Here is a 22,049-nt window from a genome sequence, read left to right as displayed (position 1 = left end):
TGTGTATAATATCCGGACATTCAATGTTGTTGGATTTTATTGGATATCCAGGAAGAGTATAATAAAACAAAAATGATACTATGAAACAAGACCAAATAGGTGTCAGAACAAAGCAATCCTATTTCTCATTTAATTGTAATAAAACTAACCAAGCTAATTTGCTTTCCTGTAACACATGTGTGATTACAACAATTAAAGCTAAAAGCCTTTGCAGATCGAAGACAATTTAAAAAAATCTCTATTTCACAAGAAAACCCTGGATATTCATCAGTCTGCTTAACTGGATGAGCAGTAATAAACATGATGTGCCAACACGTCTTAACAAAGTGATTTTTGTAAACAAACTGCTTCCGAAAATATTTTATTAGCCGTCATTAACGTTCAGAGATGTTGTTTTAGGTTGGAAACCTTGGTGATCCATCTCGCAAAGAACGGCTGGAATGAAGAGACCTCTGGAATTGCTGGACGAGGAGAGCTAAAAGGAGTCTGTGAAGTCATGACCCCTGGAAGGTGTTGGTTTACAGAGTGTGAAGCAGGCAATTCACCAGCTGCACCCAGGAAGCAACTCTTTAAATGTCTATGGCTAAAAATCCTAGGAGAGTCATTCTGAGGGACGGATGGATACATCACTGCCACAGAGCTGCAGCCAGTTTGGCCTAACTTCCCGGACAGGGGAAATCTCCTGCATTTGGAATACAGCTTGGTACTGAGAAAGGAAATTATTCAAAAGAAAAGTGATAAATTACTCTCTGCTGGTTTTTTTTTGGGGGGTGGGTTTTTTTCTGAGGGCTCCAACTACAAGGACAAATTCACTAAGGACTCTGCGTAGAACCTGAGGTGTAAAACCTGAAGCAAGCGCTGGGCATTCAGGACCCGCTGCTGCATGTGCCCGGTCAGGTGTGGATGTGGAGGGCTGAGGAGGGCCAGAGGGCAGCTGCAGCCCAGTCAGAGGGAGAGGAGCCGGCTCTCTTGCTTCTTTAAGGGGCTCACGAAACACAGAATACATTGCACAAAAGCTTATTTCAGCTTAAAGGGCTATCTAAGAGATTGCTGAGCAAGAGCAACAATTGGGTGTCAAGAGTTCTAGGAATTTTTTCATGGTATTATCAACAATCTATTTTCTTATCAATGCCACTTAATATTTCCCGCTTCTGTGTAGCTATAAAATGGATAGACCCACTTCATTACCCTCGCTCCAGAAGAGACAATGGTGAAAAGATGTGCTGATACACATTTTTAGAAGGTCTTTGATTATCTTAGAAAGAAAGCAGGTTTTGGGGAAAAAAAAATTCCTTGAGAAACTATTTAGTCCTTAGAAAAATTAGAAAATATTCAGGAATATAGGGGAAGCTTCTTGGGGTCGGTGTGCATGTCAATATATTACATACATACCTTTTCTCTAGCTACAAAGAAAAGGGTGAAAATATTGAATTAAGGAATTTCAGTTCTCAATGTTTAGTAAAATGTAGATATTAAATAAATCATTTCCCTTAATTTGTAGAATTCTCTGTATCCTTCTAGTCCACTTTGAATGACACTCTCCAACATCTGTTCTGCACAAGAAGTGGCAAGACCTGCTCGAAGTTGAAACCCACGATACATTTTGTAGACAGTGGCAACCTGATCAAAACAGCAATAGAGCACAAACGCTTTTTTTTTCCTGATCAACAGGGCAAATTCAGCCTCTTGCTAAGGAGAATGATCTCCCCCCTCCCCAATCAGAGCCCAGAGTTTTCTTCTACCCCCAACTAATAAAATCAGGAGGCTGCAATGAGGCCTAGCGGCAAGCAGTTTGATGTCCTCAGCAGGATACGGGGAGTCAGAAGTGGCGCTGTAAATCCAGAGCGGGGCTTCAACACTGTGTTAAGTGTGGCCCGAGTCGTAGAGATTTCCCTTTGATGCAAGTTCAGTATATTAATGGGAAAAGCATTCACTTTTATTTGTCTGTACTGTCTGCGGCAGCAAGGCGGCCTCATTTAGCCTGGGCCAACATGAAAACACACAGAGAAGCAATCTGTTGCAAATTAGCACAGCTCCCCTTTCATTTACTAGCTAGTAATTGGAAGGGGTTAAGAAAGTGTAACTTATCAAATCACGTGAGTGTATCTGCTTGTGTGGACAGCAAGCCTCCCCCAGAGTCTCCCCTTGAACCCCCAGGCAAATATCCTTCCTCAAGGTCCTCTCCACCTGAAACACTGACACGTGGAAATGGGCGCACTTGGTTAGGTGTGAGAAGGCATTTCCTAGAGGCCTGGAGGGGGCACTTACGACTCTATCAGAAGCTTACCTTTCTTTAGATATGCTTTTACTCTCCCGTTTCCAAATCGTCTTGAAGTCACTGCAGAACTCGTACCACACCATAAACACGTAGTTGGGAGTGATCTCCTTCTCACCAGACTTTGGCTTCATCCCAAAATAGCCTACTGTTGCTTCAAAACTGCATAGGTAGGGGAAAAAAGTTGAACAGAAGTGAGACAACTGTTAACACCAAAACCCATCCAGGTGAGGAGAGAGGCACTGGGGGCAGTTTCTCACGTCTCTGACAATCCCAGCTTCAGAAGCCAGTGGTTTATCCTCAGCCTCAGGAAATCTATTTGCTCAAACCCAACTCAAGAAATTCAACTTGACTAGGGATACTTCTGGATACAGCTCATCTCTCTACAACCAGCATGTATAATTCCAGAGGCGGAAACAGGTGGAGGTGAGGTTGTTTGGATGTGTTCTTTATCTCAAATCTATAACTTGCTTTTCATTTTTATTTTTTAAAGATTTTTTTATTTATACAGGAGCTGGGGTACAGGCCAGATGCGTGGGAGGGTGAGAGGATTCACCAGAGACAGAGCGGGGAACAGAACAGGCAGACTGACCAAATACACTGCTGAGGGGAGCAGTGGGCGAGACAGGAGAGGTCTGCCGCGCCATGTGCAACCCTCGCCGGCCGGCCGGGATCGAAGCTGTGCTGCAGAAGCTGCGGACAGCTTCACAGCGCTGCGCTAAACCGCCTGCACCACCAGGGAGGTCTACTTGCTTTTCATTTTCTGTGTCATGGTCACAGGGAATGCTGATGACATGACTCTGCAGCATTGTCAGCAAGACAACCCACCAGGGATCTGTTGCATGGGATCTGTTGATCCCATCTGTTGAGTGTTTCATGGAAAATCAAGAGATTCTTCTATCCTTCTTCAGGCATCTACTGAGTTTGCAATCTTGGGTCAACCACCCCGCATGGACTCCCTATTTTCTCAAGGGTAAAATAAAAGATTTAGACTACATGATACAGGAATACAAATCACCAATGCACAAAAATAGATATAATTGAGGGCACAGAAAGGTTTGGATGAAACACCATCTCTGATCTTAAAATAGGCTCGCCAATTTGGTCGGAAAACAACCCAGGTTGTCCCAAGAAGATTCCCAGATATCACTGAGGACGCCTGACCTACCCCAAGGAGGTCCCCAAGTACACCAGGCTCCCAGGGCCTCCCAAGCAGCCCTTCTTGGAGGCACTAGCTTTGCAGCAATTTATAGCTCTGCATTCAATCTACCCCCACACCCCCTACCCACCTCAACTCTCACAAGCTCATTTGCCATGAGCAAGAACACATAAATAAATGGTCCCCTTTTCTAGGGTGTTGGAAACTAATCAAAGCAGGAATGGCTGGCCAGGTTTATTACACAATACTATCATCTGTTCAGACACAGTGAGTTTTTGTGACCATCCTGAATACTGAGTTCCTAATGGAACTCTATTCAATGGCGATTGTAAAACCCTGAAGTCCCATTACTATTACGGAGCACACTTTCATCTCGTTCTCAGTTATTGGGCAATATGTATCTCATAAGATTTTATCACATTTCACAGATGAACTGTTAATTGATTCCATGGCTATGATTAGGCGAGATCCAAGCTGGAGCTGCAGCTCTGAGTCCCATAAATTCTTTGTGCTTCTGTAAATAATAAATCTGTTTTTAATGCAAATTAAAACTACTGGTTAGGGAATTTTGGCTCCCAGTTATTAAAGACTGAAAGTGCATAAGTGGAGAAAGGCAATAACTGCAGTAATTTCTTAAGGGACTCTCTTATAATTCTAAACATACATATTTTGGAGCAAACCAGCAATGGGGGTGGCGGAGGAAGCAGTGTCTATTTTCTTTTCCTTTTTAAAAAATTGTATCATTTTTCATTGAGATACTGTTGCTTGACAACACTCTATATAATTTAGGGGTATAGGTTCACACCTTTTTAGATTTGTGCCACCACACCACTTCCACCCCACAAAGTAACCCACATTCCTCCACCATAGACCTCTGGGCTCCCTACCCCCTTTACTCTCCACTCTATTGTCCCCTTCTAGTAGCCTCAATTCTGCAATCAAGGGTGTATTTTGGTTTAGTTTTGTCTATTTCTTTGCTTTGTTTCCTTATATTCCACATATGAAGAAAATCATCTGGCATTTGTCTATTTTTGACTATTTTAACTTGACATAGTGCCTTACAGTCCCATCCATGTTGTTGCAAATGGCAAGGTTTTGTCTGTTTTTTAATAGCTGAGTAGTATTCCACTGAGTATTTTTACCACATTTTCTTTATCCAGCCATGTCCATTTCCTCCTCAGACATGACTCCTGGTTCTGTGGTAGTCAAAATGCCGATAAAACCAAATGTATACATCATGGTATATATATATTTATTTTATTCAAAATGAAAATTATATTGATTGTAGTGTGGTAATATAGAAGTAGAGAGATATGTAACTTATAAGTACAGACCATGAATTTCTTATAGCATTAAGGGGATTTAGAATTAGAAGGGATTTACAGATCAATTCATCCAGTGTTCTCATTTGACAGATGAGAAAACAGAGCCTGGAAAGCCTGAATGACCTTATTCTTTGGTGGAGCTGGGGCTACGACCTAGGTGCCTTGATTCTCAGTGAGATACTTTATAAAAAAATACATTTATTTATTTATGCATACAAGAGCTGGGGTGCAGGCCAGAGGTGTGGGGCGGGGGAATGAGAGGGTTCACCAGAGACAGAGTGGGCAGTAGAACAGGCAGGTCTGAAATGCACTGCTGAGGGGAGCAGCAGGCAAGACAGGGGATGTCTGCTGCGCCATGTGGGTAGCTCCCTGGCTGGCCAGAGATGGAACTCGTACTGTGGTGGCTGCGAATAGCTTCAAAGTGTTGCGACTTAACCCCTTGAGCCACCAGGGAGGCCCCTCAGTGAGATGCTTTTTTTGCTCTGCCCTTCTAATGCCCCTGCTCTCTAACAAGGCACTTAGGAAATAAAGTCGCTTTTTGTTTCTACTTTAGACACTGTCTCATGCCTCGCATCTATTATCTCCAGCAGAACACATTGTTTTTCTCTCTTCCTATAATCACCTTCTACACAGAAACATGTTCATTTGTGCATTAATGGAGACAGTCTTTTACATTAAGTATTTGAAAGAACAGATTGTATTTCTATTTTTTTGCAGGATAGAGTGAAGCGCACAGAAACACCAGTGGTTGTGCTTCAAGGATCACCCCAACACCTCCAGTGTTATCTGGAATGCAGACAGTGAGGCCAAGATATTGCAGTTTCGGAGAGTGAGTATTGTGTGGTGAGTTACCACAGAGCTTGTGTCTCCATCCTGCAGGCCTCACCGATCCCAACCCTAAATTGAAGCCAACTGTGTACCTCTATCCCCAGGCAATTTGTGAGACACCCCCCTTGTTAAGCCTCAAAGGGGGTGAAAAAGTAAAGGAAATGCTGAATTTCCTAATTTTTCCCCCTATGTGTTCTGGAACCTCAGAAAGCAGGTGAACCTCTTTGGAAGAGCCAAAACCTCCAGAGTCCGGGAGGAAGGCAGCTTTGTATTCGGCAGCCTTGACAAAGATGAAGTTGCTCTGAGGATGTGCCCTATTTTCATGTCCATGTCATCCCTTTGTTCAAGGAGAAACTAAAAGCTAAATGGTGAGCCTACAAATATCTGATACAGTCCAAGCTATTGTCCTCCCCAAGCAAAACTCTCTTCAAATTCAATTTCAATTCCTAGACGACTAATTTGTGAAAATTTTCTGAAATTTGGGCATGAAAAGTGCTGGTATTTAAAGACCAGGAGATGCTTATCCAATAGACAGAGGGACAATCACGCTTTTTTGAGATGTCTATTTGTCAGCAGATAACTAAAATCATTTTCAACTCTCAAAAGACTGATTTCTAATGTTTTGTCTCATGAAGCTTTTTTAAAATTTTACTCAAACCTAGTCCCTGCATCCCTTTCTTCTGCTATAATTCCTTGTCTGATTTGTATCTTTTTAATTCAACTAAACATTTTTAAAGGACCGACAATGATTCTATCAAAGAGCCTGTAGCAAAGTGAACTGTTTTACTTTTAGAGTGTTGAGATGCCAAAGCGGAACACATGCACTTATTGTTTTACATGCATGCCTTCAGAAACTGCTTAGGAAAAGCAAATATTCCTTAGCCTCAGAGTAAGTTGTTTCTCTTGAGAATAAAACATAAGAATTTACTAAATCTCACACAAATATTGCAACACTGACCACCAACCTCCTTAAAGAGTGTAACCAAACAACTGTGGTTTCTACATTAAAGATGGGATCGAACATATTTCATGTATGACATGAAAGCTAGACTACCTTCACCACAAAGTCACGGAAAATGCTGACAACTGAAATTTATGACCCCCCTCGGCATAGCTAATGCACAGCAGCAGCTTCGGCCTCTCTAAGGTGGGCCCCTTTCCTTGAGCAAGAATCTTGAAGTGGTATTTGAAATTTGTCAGCCACCCTGGAAACCGCATTTCTGTTGGCCCAACACCCACGTGTCCTTGTTGATGGGCTCTTTGCTACAATCTGAATATTCTACAACACAGACTCGCCGGTTTTACACCCTGAGGAAGAGTCACTTCATCTAGGGGTAAGGTCCAGAGAGGGACACAAACTCTAAAAATATAACCATTCAATTGCAAACATGATCACCTGAGGATGATCATAAGATTCAAGAACATGTCTGGGTTTAGGGAGATGCGAGATTTGCCCAAACCTCACTTCCATCTGCATTTTAATTTTATTGACAATTACAGCGCGAAACAGGAGAAGCTGTTGGTGCCTGTCAGGGCAGAACAGTGGCATCAGCTCCAGGCTTTCAGAACACTGGGACCTTGTGGGTATAAGCAAGGGAAATGGTTTGTTTCTAGAGTTTGTTCATCTTTCTTTAAATTTACAGCTAGGAGACTCCTCTTCTTACACATTTAGTCTACGGCTCATTGTTCCTTCTCTGCTGTTTCCTGCCCCTACCTCCTATTTTAATTTCTAGTACTCTAAGAAACAGTACCAGCCATATTCATCTCAGTTCCCTGCCCTGAACACGAGGCAAGCACCTCAGTATAGTCCCACTCACCCTTCTAAGGGGGTGGGTGGCCAAGCTGACTAACCTGGTCAACTGACATAAAGAAAAACCCTCTAGTGGATCACAGCCCATGACTGCTGGGCTCCACTGGGTCAGGTCGATGGTTCTACTCTGGTGTCTATTAAGAGAAAAGAGCAAAGATGGGGTCTGAAGAGGGTGAGTGGTTAAAGAGAAGGCCTCTGAGTTCTCTTCCAATTTCTGAAATAATTTGACACATGTAGAGGTCAGTCCCTTCCCCCCCCTTGCCCCTTGTTTATAATATCCTCTAGTTGCTGAGGAAGGTCTCTCAGATTATGATTGAAATAATTGGTTTAATCTAGTTGTAGTGTTAAGAAGGATCCTACGTCCCCAACTTCTGTGAGGTGGTTCTGGAGCAGAGTAATGGAGGAGAGCCAAACAGATGGGAAAAGTGTCAGGATGCACAGGAGGCACCTGAGTCACTTCTGGATGATTCTCACTTGTTGGGGGAAATATTCCCATGTCCTGTTACACTGCTTTCACTCTGGCTCCTGATAGAATCTCACTGCTCATGAGTGCAGAGTCTGAACAAATAGGGCCCAAAGAATGGCTGGTCAGATTTCATGCTAAGTGAAAGAAGCCAGTCATGAAGGGAAAAATACTGTATGATTCTGTGTCTATGAGGTTCCTACGTTATTCAAAGTCACAGAGCTAAAAGTAGAGTAGCAGTGGTAAGGGTCTGGGTGAAGGAGGACAGTTATGGGTTAACGGTTTAGAGTTTCATGTGGAGAAGATGAAAATTTCTGGAGATAGATGATGGTGATGATTACACATCAGTGTGAATGTCCTTAATTATAACAACATAAAAATATGGCAAGTCAATGGAAGAAGTGGGCCAGGTGAGAGCTGCTTACCTTTTCTGGGCATTCTCCAAGTGACTTTCTTCCATCTTATGCTCTTTTTGGGCTGTTAAAGAGACAGAATTTTAATTAAGACAGTATTTTCTTCCACCATCTCTGTTGCATAATCTACTCACACAGATTGCACTCATTTGTTATCAAAATAAGGCTAAATTAAGGGGTTGGCAGTCCCAATCTGGCATCTGGCCATAGCCCTCACATCACCCCCTCTACCAACACTTTCTTGACAAAAACTATGACTATGTAGTTCATTCTTCTCAGTGGGGCACTTTGAGATGGAAAGGAAGTGATACTAATTATACCTGGATAAGCCATAACCTGCAACAGTCCTGGCCAGACTGATAACCCATGGACTCCATGGCTATTGCTGGCCCCTTTGGAGCTGTGGCTTGTGCTCAGTACACTGCCCACCCCCCCAATACAATGAACCTGGTACTAGTTCTGCTCAGATTCAAATAAATTCATCAGAATCCCTGCACACACTGTCTCTATACCCTGTACCCCTCTGGAGGTCTGGGGAAGCCTCTGGTCTCCGTTCTTAGAATAATTTTAATTTTAAACGCATTGAAAAAAAAAATTTCAATTACTAAAGGAATCAATAGAAGTGACTTACAGATTAAGAACCTCTGTTTTCTAGGAACTATGTAATTAGGAGATTTCATTTTGGGGTGATTCTTCAACATATTCTGATTTTTAACTACTAGATAATATTTTGCATATCACTCTTACACTTTAAAGATGTCAAGAAAAACAGGCAGGCCGTAACAATCTATATGAACCTTAAGATTCCTTTTACTTAAGGCTACAATGATGATAATGAACTGGAGAAGAAAAATAGTCATATCTAGGGCCCATAGTGTAAAAATCCATTAAAGGTAGTAAAGAATTTTAACAAATAGCACGCCTTTAGTAAGCCAAACTCTTGCCACGCACCACCTGTGTGTGTGTTACTCAGGATCAACTGCATAGTTATTGCTTCATCTTTCCTTTGAGAATAGCCACTCTGACACTATCATGCAGTCGTTATAAAAATGAAATAAGATAATACATGTAAAAGTGCTTAGTACATAATACATGATCAATAAAACATGACTTATCATATGACATATCAGTATCTGAATATTATTAGTTTAATCAGTGATTTTAAAATGTAAATTTTATCCAGTTACTTCCCTGCTCAAAACTTTCCAATGGCTAGCCATCAGACTTGACATAACCCCCAAGTCTTCACAATGTCCCAGGAGGCCCTGCAAGTCTGCTCCCTACTTCTCTTTCCTACGCTCATTGCTCTCCAGCCTGTCTGGCCAGCTCGCTGGAGCTGGAGTACACTGAGCACAGCCACTGGGATCTCCACACTGGCTGATCCTCCTCCCTGGGACATTGTGCCCACATCTGCACAGTTAGCTCCCTCATTTTAATATTACTTTTTCTGATTTCACTACCTAAAAGATCATTCCTTGTCTTACATCCCTGTCCACCTCCCACACTTCTTTTTACTCCCTTGTCTTTTTTTTACCTACTTCATCTCTCTAGCCACAGACTATATACTTCCTCATTTGCTTATTATACCACAACTGAATCTAAATTCTAGGAGAACAGCAAGTTCATCTAGCTTTTGCTTTTCTATGCCTTCTTAAATATGGAAAAGTATCTAGATATTATTTTAGCTGAAAATGTATACACTGGATAAAGGTTGCTTAGAAAGAAAAATACTAGGTTTTCTAAACTGAAAAAATTATATTTAAAATACAACACAGGCCCAAACAGCATGTCATGGTAAAGTTGTATGCTATTGTCTCAAAGTCCAGTAACTGTCAACTAATAGGATGTTTTAATATTAAGATGATCTGGCGTGGATAACGACATATGTAAAAATCATAGTTATGGCCATCTTTTGTGGTATGACGTCCCTCACCCTACTCCTACTAGCGGGAATATCTGTGATTTTAGTCTGGTTCTTTGCCAATCAGATACAGAAGTGAACTATGTCTCTCATAGGCTGCCAAGTTCCCTAAAATGTGAAACAAACTAGTGGTTTGTTCATCTCCAGTGATCCTTAATTATGTGCATGGCCAAACAAGAGGAAAAATTCCTTTGAGGCCTGAGTGATCTTCCTGGAGCACCTTTGCAGATGTCCGTCACTATATGGCTTCTAACTGGCTACTTCCACACTGTGCTAAGTAGAGTGTGGTCAAGTCACCACTGCATATAAATTAAGTGACAATAAATACGCATCCTATTACTGAATTAACCATTAAATAAGATTTTGCAACAATTCGATGAATTTGGAAAAAAACAACATCCAAATACAGAAAGAGGTATTATTATGAGACAATACACACTTCAGACCCTCTGAAGGTGTGGGGGAAAACAACATTCAGGAAAATGAGAAGAATCTAGGGATCTCTATTTTTCCTAAGCAAAAGACCTACTATGTACAAGACAGAAAAGGCAGTCACCTCTACAGTGGGACCTGAAGATCTACCAACCCAAAGCATTTCTCCTGCCACAGTGAAATTTCCAACCATGTCATTGTACAGTTCGTCTTTAAAATACTCAAAACATAAATACATTATGCACTGAAAGGGAAGTGCTTAAAGGGTGGAGTCACAAACTCACCTTCTGATTTTATCAACAAAAAAGGTAACTGTAGGACAAGTAGATGAATCCTAGTGGTCTAAAACCCTATTTAGTTTCTGTCTTTCTTTTTTAATTATTTTTTTAATTTTACATCATTGTTCATTTTTAAACAATATTTGCTTCCCCTCACCCCCTCAGGTGTAGTCCCCATAGAGTTCCCTTCACCAGTGCACCTGTGCACCATCACCTCAGTCCCCTGTGCTCCTCCCTCCCTCCCTCTGATCCCTCTCCCTCCTCCTCCCCTGCAGGATGTCTCTGATTTATAAGTTTTTGTTTTGTTGTGTTTTCCCAAAGGCACAAAAACATTGATTCAAAAGAACACCTGTACCCTTATGTTGATTGCAGCACTATTTACAATAGGTAAAACCTGGAATCAACCCAAATACCCCAAAATAGATGACTGCATCAAGAAGATGTGGTTTATATACACAATAGAATATTATTCAGCAGTCAAAAAGATAAACTCATGCCATTCACAGCAACGTGGATGGAGGGAGCTAGAAGGAATTATGCTCAGTGAAATAAGTCAGAAGGAAAAACAAAAATATATTGGATGGTTTCACTTATAGCAGGAATATAGGGGACTCAAATTAGACATCAGTGCAAAAAAAATAGTTTCCTAATATAGAATCGACTCAGCCCCAGGGTAGGAAAGCCAATAGGGAGTGGAAGAGAAACAGGAAGGCCACACCCCAGCTAACAGAAGAATGCCTTGCCACTGTTACCAGATCTTCTGCTTTTTTGAGAGAAGTTAGGATTTTTAAATGAAAATTCCCAACTTATAAAAAGAAGCTCAAATACTCCAGAACAAAGATGACATTTCTTTTGGTCATATCTGTCTCTACAGCATCTAGTCTTTATGCCTTTAGTAGTTACTGACATACTATCAGAAGTGGGTTTATTCTTTCATTCCATTTGCCAGTTCATGTGCCGCACCCTACTCTAGGTACATGGGATCTGCCAGTGAAGAAAGCAGACAAAGGACCCTTAGAACTTTCAGCCTAGTTTGGGGAAGACAATTAAATCGTGGGTGTGGGCAGGCTTCTCAGAAGAGTAAGGCCAAAATGTTCGTCTGACACTCACACAGTGCCAGGGGATAGAGGGTACTAACAGACATCTCCACCTTGCTCTTCTTTCATTTCTTAGACAGGAGAATGTCTCATCATCTGTAATAAGTTAAACACAATTCTTTTCCAAATAGGGACCAGATAATGTAGTTGCTTAGAATGATGACAGTCTCACAGTTTACAGAAATAAAAATAAGTCACTGGTGTAGCTCCCAAAGGGCCCAGGGGAAGCTGCGTGGTAAGTGTGCTTGGTGACTTACAGATAACATACTATAACCTATTTTCTCATGCCTTTATATTTACACACCCTCCTTTACTCTGAATATCTTTCCTTTCTGTTTTTTCTCCCCTCCCTAACCCTTTCACTCCCCAAAATGCCTTTTCTTCAAAAACCAAGCTTCAAGGTTACCTCCTTTGAAGCTCTCCATGCCTCTCCTTCAGGGAGTGGGGAGCTGCTGCTTCTGGGGCGCTCTAATATCATCGTGTTTTCATTGCCACATCACATTTACTTATCAGAAGATCATCTCACAACAAAATTCTGAGTCCATAGTATGACGGCCGAGCAAATGAAGCAGAGATGGCCTTTCTATGCACACTGGCTGGGATCATTTCCTTATGGTCTGCTTTTCCTACTAGCTCTGCTTTTTTTTTTTTTTTTTTTTAAATAATTTATTCCTCACTGCATTCAACTTTTACTTGATACATTTTTAAATACACAAGAAGTGCATAACATTGTCAGGATCACTGGGAATACAGTGGTGAGCAATGCAAATGTTTTATGGTTTATTTAATTAGACTTCTCCTGTTCGACGTTTAGATTTTTCTGAATATTTTGCTATCTGTAATTAATACACAAGTAGCTAAATCAACATCTATGACTTTTTCCTGGGGAAGTGGATCTGTAGACTCTGCTTTTTGAAGGCAGGCATCAAGATTTATTAAACAGTGTTTCTCTCAACCAACACCTACTAGGGACTCCACCTGTTTGAGAGATGGATAAGCCAAAACAAGAGGGACCAACACTAGCAGAACTTAGAGCAGGCTCTTTATCATCCCACTGGGGAACCACAGCCCATTTCTTGGAAAGCAATTTCTAATCTTCATTTTCTTAGACAACAAAACCAGAAAAGAGTCCAGCAGACTCTTAGGGTAAAAGGGTATAATATGTCATCCTGTTATATCCTGTTTTAGATTGACATACTAGACTGATATCTCATAGGCACAAATAAGACCAGCCCTGAGTTTCATCTGTATCAGGCTATTTAAAAAATACAGTAATTATGGAAAGTGTAAAGTTTTTATAAATAAAATTATACTTCCAGAAAATATGAAGCATAAGAACATTATCTCCATTTACCAAAATATGCAAAGTTGTATCTTGAAGAGGGAGGGATTCATGCGCCAAAGCTGCATAAATAGAGGTTACTCTTCAAAGAAAACAGGGTTCTTATGCCAAACATAATAAAGTCATATTTATGGATACCCATCGGGGAGGTAGTAAACTGTGAAATGAGGGGAGAGGACAGAGGTTGGAATATCTCCCTAGTATTCTTTACACAGTCTATTACATTTTAATATACCATGGTTTATGGACCTGACATGGCTGGTGTAAACCAACAGGACGCATAGTAAAGAAGCTGTTTTTATTACAGCTCTACAAATAGAGGAGCTGGGCGATGCTAATTAGGAAACAAAGGGACTGCATTCCTTCATGTGGCATCCATCTGAGGTGAACATGGCAGTCATTTTTCATTGCTTATAAAAGCCACTCCATCATGCACCTTCTAGGAGAAGAAAAAGCTTTTCACCAACGGAGGCATGGCATTGATAGTGGAATAGGGGATGATTCTTCACCATTTGAGAGAGAGAAGATGTAAATATGGAACCACTGAGTTATGGAGAGCTTTTCTCCTAGCATTTTTTTCTCTTGGTCTGCTTGTCCATAGAGGATGGTCTCCTCCCCATCACAATGGTGGCCTTAGGGCAACAGGGCACAGATCCCTCATAAATTTCTGCATAAATCCCTGAAAATAGTTAAAGTCCTAATGCAATCAAAATGAGGGATGACTTATGATCTCAGGCCATTTACATTGTTATATTTATAGAAGTTATGAAAATATTAAAAGGTCTCATAAAATACCTTACTGATATGATAATCTGAATCAGAAAAATCTCCCAGGTTCTATAGTGAGAAGGGCTGTATTATTCTTTTATAATGTGATGACTGTAATAATTATTTGTGTGGGCAAGAAGTACAGTTCAAGGGGTCATGATATAATTCTAAGTGTTCATTAGATTATGCATCTCATGTTCTCTATAGTAACTATGGCAGAAGTAAACATTTTAGCCACTCACAATTCCAGCAGGTAACCCAACCGCGAGCATAATTGGGATCTAAATGAAATGAATTTATCCACACTTCATAAGTCAAACCACTGTAAAAGCTTTGTAACTATTTTTTTTTTTTCAATATACTTTCACCATAGATAAGACGTTTAGTTTTACTGACAATATTGAGGTAACATTCGACCTTCAGACTTCACGAGGAATTCTGCTCTCCTTAAAGGCAACCATTTAATTGGCTGCTGATATTCTATCTTTTTTCCTTATGTTCCTGTGTAGTTCAGTGAAATCCCTCAGAGCTGTACAATACTCTACCCAAACTAATGTTGGACTCAAAGTCTATAACCCAGTGCAACAATTTAATTTTATAGAAATGAGAAACTGAAGATCCAAGTTGATGAGGTCACTTTCCTGGGTCACACTAATAGTGGGGATATCCAGGTCTCTTGATTCATCATCCAATATAATTGCTAATGCCCCTGCTGCTTCCCTGTATTTTTCTTCAAAATTCTCAAACACTAAGGTGGTATCTTAGAGCTGAACTTGACTGCACTTTTTCAAAAGGGATATATGTGTGTGTGTGTGTGTGTCACAGAAAAAGTGGCAAGATGGAATTTTAGCTTTCACTCTAAATTTCCTGACTCTTGATGCTTTAAAACAGACCACAGGGCTAAAATTTTAGAATGATCTGGTGAAAGGCTCATTAACATTAATGGGAGTCAGGTGGGGCTGCATTCTCCAACAGGGCCAGAAATTCTGCTTGCTCTCTTCTCTTTTAAGGCCATGTAAACTTTTACCTTATCAGCATGAACAGAAGTGCCATGCCTTTTGTGAAAATGTTTTTTCACAGATACACCTCAACAATATAGTTACAAAATATAACTTTCACTTGGAGAATAATCACACAGATCCCTTATGGCAAGGTTCACCTTGCCCTTCCCACCACCCCCAACCCCCCGACATCTCGTCCCCAAGGTGAAGGCACAGCCTTGTATGATATGGGGACCGTGAACTCCGTATCCTCCCCACTGAGGAAGGAGACACTAGATGAAGCATCACTGAGAAACTACTAGGAATTGCAAAGAAGCTAGATTTGTAAGAATCTGTTTTTGTTTCATCAAAAACCTCAGTGAAATTCCAAAGACAATAGAATTCAGAGTCACAATGTCCTAAATTACCAGCTAGTGAAGAGTTGTAGGTACACAGATATTCCCAAACAATTCTGTCCTATTTTGGTGTAAACACAAGCCTAAAAGTATGTAATTTCTGAAGGGCACAAATGTATATTTTTCCAAACTTTGTATTCAAAATACTCAGCACTTGAGACGATAAATTTATAAATCAATGACTTGTTGCTCTATTAATTGGAGAGAATGACTAAAAAGCAGCTGCTAGTTTGAATCTGTAAGCAGGTTTATGAGCAAAGTGATAAGCTACACGCTCATTTTTCTCCTTGATTTAAAGCAGCACTCTTTCAAAGCAAGGGCCTCATTTATTTGCTTATTTGCCTTCCATTTAATCGGGTTTTAGTCCTTAATTTTCAACAAATATTTAAGCACCGTGTTAATAAATTAAATCTCTCATGTAGAGTTAAAAATGAGTTTAGCAATAGGGAATTGAATAAATACTGGACTTTTATGATAATTGCGTATTGGACTGTGATCCTTCCCTACCAGTCACAGCTAATGGGTGCTCAGCTGCTTATGAAGCAGTTTAATACAACTGATTGTGATAATTAGATTGATGTTGAGAGAGGAGGGAAGGGGAAGGAGGAGTTGGAGGTGGAAGAAGAGAAGGAGATTTGCTTAGCACTAAGTGTGCACCAGTTAAGACGCTAAATCATTTACATAGACCATTAACTCCTTCCTCCCTTCCCCCCTCCCAATTTTTTTTTTACACTGTTGTTGTAGTCCGCATAGTTCTCCTTCCACCATATCACCCATGAACCATCACCATATTCCCTTGTGTTCATCTCCACTGTTCTGCTCCCTATCCCTCCCACTCCTTTGCTGTATGCTTCAGTTCTATGGTCCACTTGCTAGTTGACTCTTTTTTAAAACCTATTTTGTTTCTTTATGTTCTACATATAATTGAGACCGTCCAGTATTTATCTTTTTCCTTCTGAATAATTAATGCTAGCATACTCCCTTCCAGCTCCATCCATGTTGCTGCAGATGGCATGAGCCTGAATAGACCATTAACCTTTCCAGTGTACATGCCAGGTGGTCTCTTCATCATGGACAGCAGCGGGATCATAACTTCATACTGCTCCATTACTGTCTAACTCTCCTTGGGAGAGTTGTTTCACTGGTCTAAGACTGAGCTGTTTTTTTTTATGCACTAAATTTTTATTTTTATTTATATCTTTTGCATCATTGTGTATTCCCTGTCAAATTCCCACTACCAGTTCACCCTCGAACCATCACCATAGTCCCTTGTGCGCTTTTCTCCCCCGTTTCGATCCATTTTCCTACCCTGCCCCCTCACAGAATGTCTCTTATTTATGGTTGCCTGCTAGTGTTGTTGTTTTATTCTTCTTATTGTTGTTATTTTTTTCCTGATCCCTTATTTGGTTCCTCTATATTCCTCCTATAAGTGAAACCATTCGATATTTTTCTTTTTCTGTCTGGCTTATTTCACTGAGCATAATCCCTGCAAGTTCCATCCATGTTGCTGCAAATGTCATTAGTTTACCTTTTTTGATTGCTGAATAGTATTCCATTGTGTATACATACCACATCTTCTTAATGCAGTTTCTATTTTGGAGCATTTTGGTTGCAAGACTGAGTTTTCTAATCTATAAATAGAGGCTATGATAGCACCCACATTAGGAGTTAGTTGTAATAATAAAATGAGATGTCTGTAAGGTGCTCTGCATTCACACTGGCTCGGCAAATGTCAATTCTTAGAATCACAACTAGCACTACCACCAAATCCCTAATCACTCAATGATGCTTGCTTGTTCCCACAAGACCTGTCTCAGTAATTGAGCATTCTGTTTTTCCTTTAGTAATATGTCTGTCTCTGTAGTAAACTCTCCAAGACAGGAAGCCAATGTTTTCAAAGGATATCATGGGAAAATGCTATGACATACAAATGAAAAAACTCCGAATATTAAGCAGTAGATATGGTATGACTAAGATTACATTAAAATACATATCACAGAAATACATGACATTAACTATCAAAAATACCAGAAGGTAATATACCAATATACTACAATTGCTATTTCTGCCTTGCTGGTTGACAGGCTTTTCCTTTTCATTTATTTTTGTTTTTCAAATAATTAGCATAATTTAATCTGAAAAAGAAAATAGACATTTGGAGGCTGTAGCAAAGCACATGGAAAGGTAGAAATTTTGCTTAAGGTCATACAATTAGTTTTGGGCAAAAAGAAATAAATCATCCCCTTACTCTTGTCCCATTTTCACTGTATCGCTGTTGTTCTCAATAGGTTCCTGCTTACAAACTATGAGACTATCACGTTGTTACAGGGTGGAACAATAGAGAAATAAGTCATAACTGAAAAACAAGAATTAGAAAGAATAAGTAAATTTAAAAGCAGTCACCTACACGAAAGTCTGATAGTCCTTTGTTTACACCTTACACATACACACACACAAATTCTACAATCTCTATAAGTAACCATCTCACATATTTTTGTGAATTCTCCAGAACTAGATCCAGTATGAAGAACAGCTTTAGTTACATTGTAAAGACTAAAACTCAGATTAAAAATCTGTTATGCGGGCCTCCCCGGTGGCGCAGCGGTTGAGTGCTGGGTTGCGAAGCTGCCCGCAGCCTCTGCAGCGCTGGTTCGATCCCCAGCTGCTCCCCGGCCACCAGAGGAGGGTCCTGCTCTTGGCCATGCTAGCTCAGAACACCCACTGCTAGCCTGAAAGAGTCTTTACTTAGCAGCCTCGCCAAGAAAGGAGACTAATGTTCCTGATCTCTGCTATTGCTCTGAACATTGCAATACTTGATTTCCCATGACTGCAACACTTGTGATGTTACCAAGCACACAGGTAGAGGGAAGGTAAGTAATAGTCTGTCACTTGGGAGATATTTCCAAGAAAAGAATATATGGAGTCAACTGGGATTCTGTTCAGAGATGCTCTAGTTCTACGGAGATGCTGTAGAAGATATTTTTCACGTTAAAGCACATTTAATGTGTTTTGTCAGTAGCAGTTATGCAGTAGGACCATTAGTGCAAGCGATTGTTATCAGAGTCAGTAAAAGGAAACAAAGAAATGAAGCTTGGCTTTAAAACAGACCACACTGCTTAAAAGTCTGCTTGAGTGAAGCTGATGATGGTGAGCCTAATAGATTATGAGCCTGATAGATTATGAGATTAGGGGCCTCCCTGGTGGCGCAGCCAGTTGAGCACTGCGCTGTGAAGCTGTCTGCTATCCGGCTGGCCTGGGAGCAACCCACATGGCGCAGCAGACCTCTCCTGTCTCGCCCACTGCTCCCCTCAGGAGTGTATTTCAGTCAGTCTGACTGTTCTGCTCCCCACTCTGTCTCTGATAAATCCTCTCACTCTCCTGTGCATCTGGCCTGTACCCTGGTTCTTGTATAAATAAGTAAATCTTAAAAAAAAATTATGAGATTATGTTACTAGGAGTAACACCTGTTTAGCAATAATTGTCATTTTTTTGGTAGAAAAAAGTTGAAGAAATATTTGTACAAACATTGAAAAAATTATTTGTTATGGTAACAAGTAAAAACAATTTAAATTAAATCAAAATCTAGGTTACAGTTGGGGTAGCAACTTCCCCCACCTCCACCCTTGACAAATCTTTATATTTTCCCCAGATTTTACCAGTAAAATTCTCATTGTGGAGCATTTGGGTATTCATGGAAAGAAAATAAGAAAGTAAAAATAGTGTTTTTCTCTAAGTAATGACTTCTATTAGTCTTTTGATTCTTTTGATTCATTTTCACAAATATAAGGGGATGTTATAATCACATTCTCAGTTGTGGTCCTATGTAATATATAATTCAGTTTCTACCCTTTTCATTCAACATGTCAAGTCATAGGTCAACTTGTAAATCAATACTTTTATAGAAACTTAACATAATTTAATTTATAATTGTTGCAATGAATTAATTTATAATTACTACAAGTCATTGTTAAAAAGCAAGCCTTTATTTCAAAATGGGTATGGAAACTCTCCAAATAATAATTTTCTAGAAACTTAAGATAACATTGCAAATACTTTTCTGTAAGTATTTGTTTAATAAAACCCTATGGGAGAAAAATACTTGATTATGAAGGATGATTAAAATCTTACCAAAAAATATGTATTTTTTGATTTAACTTGAAAGGAATCCCTTACTTTATCCATTTGTCTTCTTCTTGCGGCTTAGGGGAGAAAGGTTTTAGATGGCCACCTGTACTAAAATCATGTCTAATGCTGCACGTTAAAAATTCTTTCCACTACCCTTAAACCCAACATACCTGTTCTGTATTTGGAAAATACAAGATAAAGAAAATATTCCTAACAGGAAAACATTTGGAAGGTCAGCCTATTTCTGGAAGCAAGTGTGAGACCTTTGAGCAAACGATAAGCATGCCCACGCGTGCACACACACATCACTCCCTCGGCAACAGACCTCTCAAAATCTGAGAGGTTGAAATGTCCAATATTGGGTAAATGGGAGACGTCCCATTTTGTGTTAGGCAAGAGCCTGAAGCTAATTGTGCAAATGGTATGAAGCTGATTTCAGAGAAGAGTTAAAAAATGAAAGGAAAAAAAAAAAAAAAAAGCCCATGAAACCAGAGGCTTGAAATGTTTTACTGGAGAAAAACCATAGCATTACCTCCTCCTGTGGGATGATAACAATGATTTATGAAGCTGAAGTCATTTCTTGTGATTGCGCTTCGGGGAGATTGGTTTCACATGATCTGTGAAAGCAGGCAGCGCGAGCTGAAGAAGAACCCCACATGTTCCACTGCTGCTCGGATGTGCCCTCTTCAAGGGGATTCCAGGGCTTCGGGAGGGGGAGGAGAAACTAGTGCTTTCTGATCCATGCAACCCCTTGTTCCCTCCCACAAGCTCATTAGGTGGGCGCACAGTCCTCTCATTCTCTCTCTCCCTTTAAAAGTGTTACTGCTTCTGCTGTGTGGGAGTAGAAGCTCATTGTAAATGCTCAGCAGGATAGTAGCAAAGCCCAGATTAATTCCCCATGGATTTATATGGGTCGTTCTCACCCACGATGACTTGTACCATTTCAAAGGTGCTTATGCTGCTGTTTTTATGGCTGGTCACTAACTTTATTCTGGCATATGGCGGTTGGCGCCATGACACCGAGTGAACATTTTATACCTGAATTAAAGTGGATATTTGACAGTTTCTGTCAGAAAGTTCAGAGCAAAGAATTTGTGGGACAAGATTTATTACATATTTTATATGGGACACATCTGTTTCTTTGCTAGCTTTGTTCCTTCCCTTAAAAAAAAAAAATTAAAGAAGTTTCCTAAAGAAATACAACGATTGATAGAAAAAAAAATTGCAAAGCAGAAGAAAAATATGGTCAAAGTGGGGTGTTTGGGACCTAATGTAAAAAACACAAGAAACAACAACAAAACGCGTCTCATTCTGAGGCGGAAAAATGACTCAGTTATGAATAAAAAACTCAGTTGGGGTCAAAATAAGGGGGTTGCAATTGTATGGGGAATATAAAAATAAAATTTATTATAAAAAATAAATAAATATATAGTGTTGTTAATTATAAAAAAAAACTCAGTGAAAAAATAATGTTATCACTGGCAATTATTTTATGGTTGGTTTAATGCCATTTCTATAATGAAGTTAAAAATGTAAGTGCATAACCTACCATTTTCTGCATTCTTGAAACAGGACTGGAAGGAATAATCTGCCTTTGATGTAGTTTTTAGGATTTCACCATCCCAAATGGTGGACTAAATAATAAGCCCAACCAAAACAGTTTTAAATAAAAGTTACAGATATTTAAACATTTAACATCCATATGCCTAAAGATAAACGCAGACAGCTTCCAACCCAAATCCACCCCACAGTGTGAAAGGTCCATTTAAACTTCATTCTCATCTGAAAACACTTCCTACTGTAGCATGAGGGCACCAGACAGATTTGGGATCACAGCAGCACCAGGCTCGACCGGAACCTCGTACTTACAGACAGCCCACTTTTTCTTTTAACTATGATGAAGAAGCCCTTAATTCTGAACACTGTGAAACTGAAAATAAAATGTCCACCCTTAAAGGTTTCGAAATGTCAATTAATGGTAAACATGACAGATGAAGTTCTCATTCACAGTTCTCTGCACCCACATTCTCATCCCTCTCCTGAGAGGCAACTGCTGCTAGGGTTTGGAGTACATCCTCCCTGAGCTTGAGTGTCCTCCCACACAGGCATCTTCCCAAGTCAGACACAGACGTGTCCACTTTTCATCAGGTACACATGGTTTACATTGTAGTTGAGACCGTCACGTAGCTCTCCTCAGGGAAGCCACCTTCTACTCCTAAAGGTTGTGATATGATCAAATATTAATTTTGGAAATCACACAGATCTTGGTCCAGATCCTTACCACGTATATTGCCATAATCTTTTCCCAGAAGGCTTTTGCTTGCCTTCTGATTTTATTTATAATGCCTTTCATTAATCATTTTAATTTTGAACTAGCCAAATCAAAACTTTCCTTGTAACTTTCACTTCTAAATCAC

The 22,049-nt window shown here is 40.0% G+C and overlaps 1 protein-coding gene across 7 annotated transcripts in view; it reads right to left on the bottom strand.

Moving 5' to 3' along the window:
* Positions 1-22,049, bottom strand: part of FMN1 (formin 1) — a 405,806-nt gene that overhangs the window by 33,117 nt on the left and 350,640 nt on the right. For all 7 annotated transcript variants that reach the window (XM_054700225.1, XM_054700237.1, XM_054700246.1 and 4 more), the window contains 2 exons: positions 8,286-8,337; positions 2,288-2,437 (listed from right to left, as the gene is read on the bottom strand). In XM_054700225.1, the coding sequence (XP_054556200.1) occupies positions 2,288-2,437; positions 8,286-8,337 (202 nt within the window). The remainder of the gene's footprint in view (positions 1-2,287; positions 2,438-8,285; positions 8,338-22,049) is intronic.

Source organism: Talpa occidentalis, unplaced genomic scaffold, assembly GCF_014898055.3.
Source record: "Talpa occidentalis isolate TD23 unplaced genomic scaffold, MPIMG_talOcc4v2.1 talOcc4.11, whole genome shotgun sequence".
NCBI classification, from domain to species: Eukaryota; Metazoa; Chordata; class Mammalia; order Eulipotyphla; family Talpidae; genus Talpa; species Talpa occidentalis.
The sequence above is the reverse complement of the archived record's forward strand: the minus strand, read 5'-3'. Positions and strand labels throughout refer to the sequence as shown.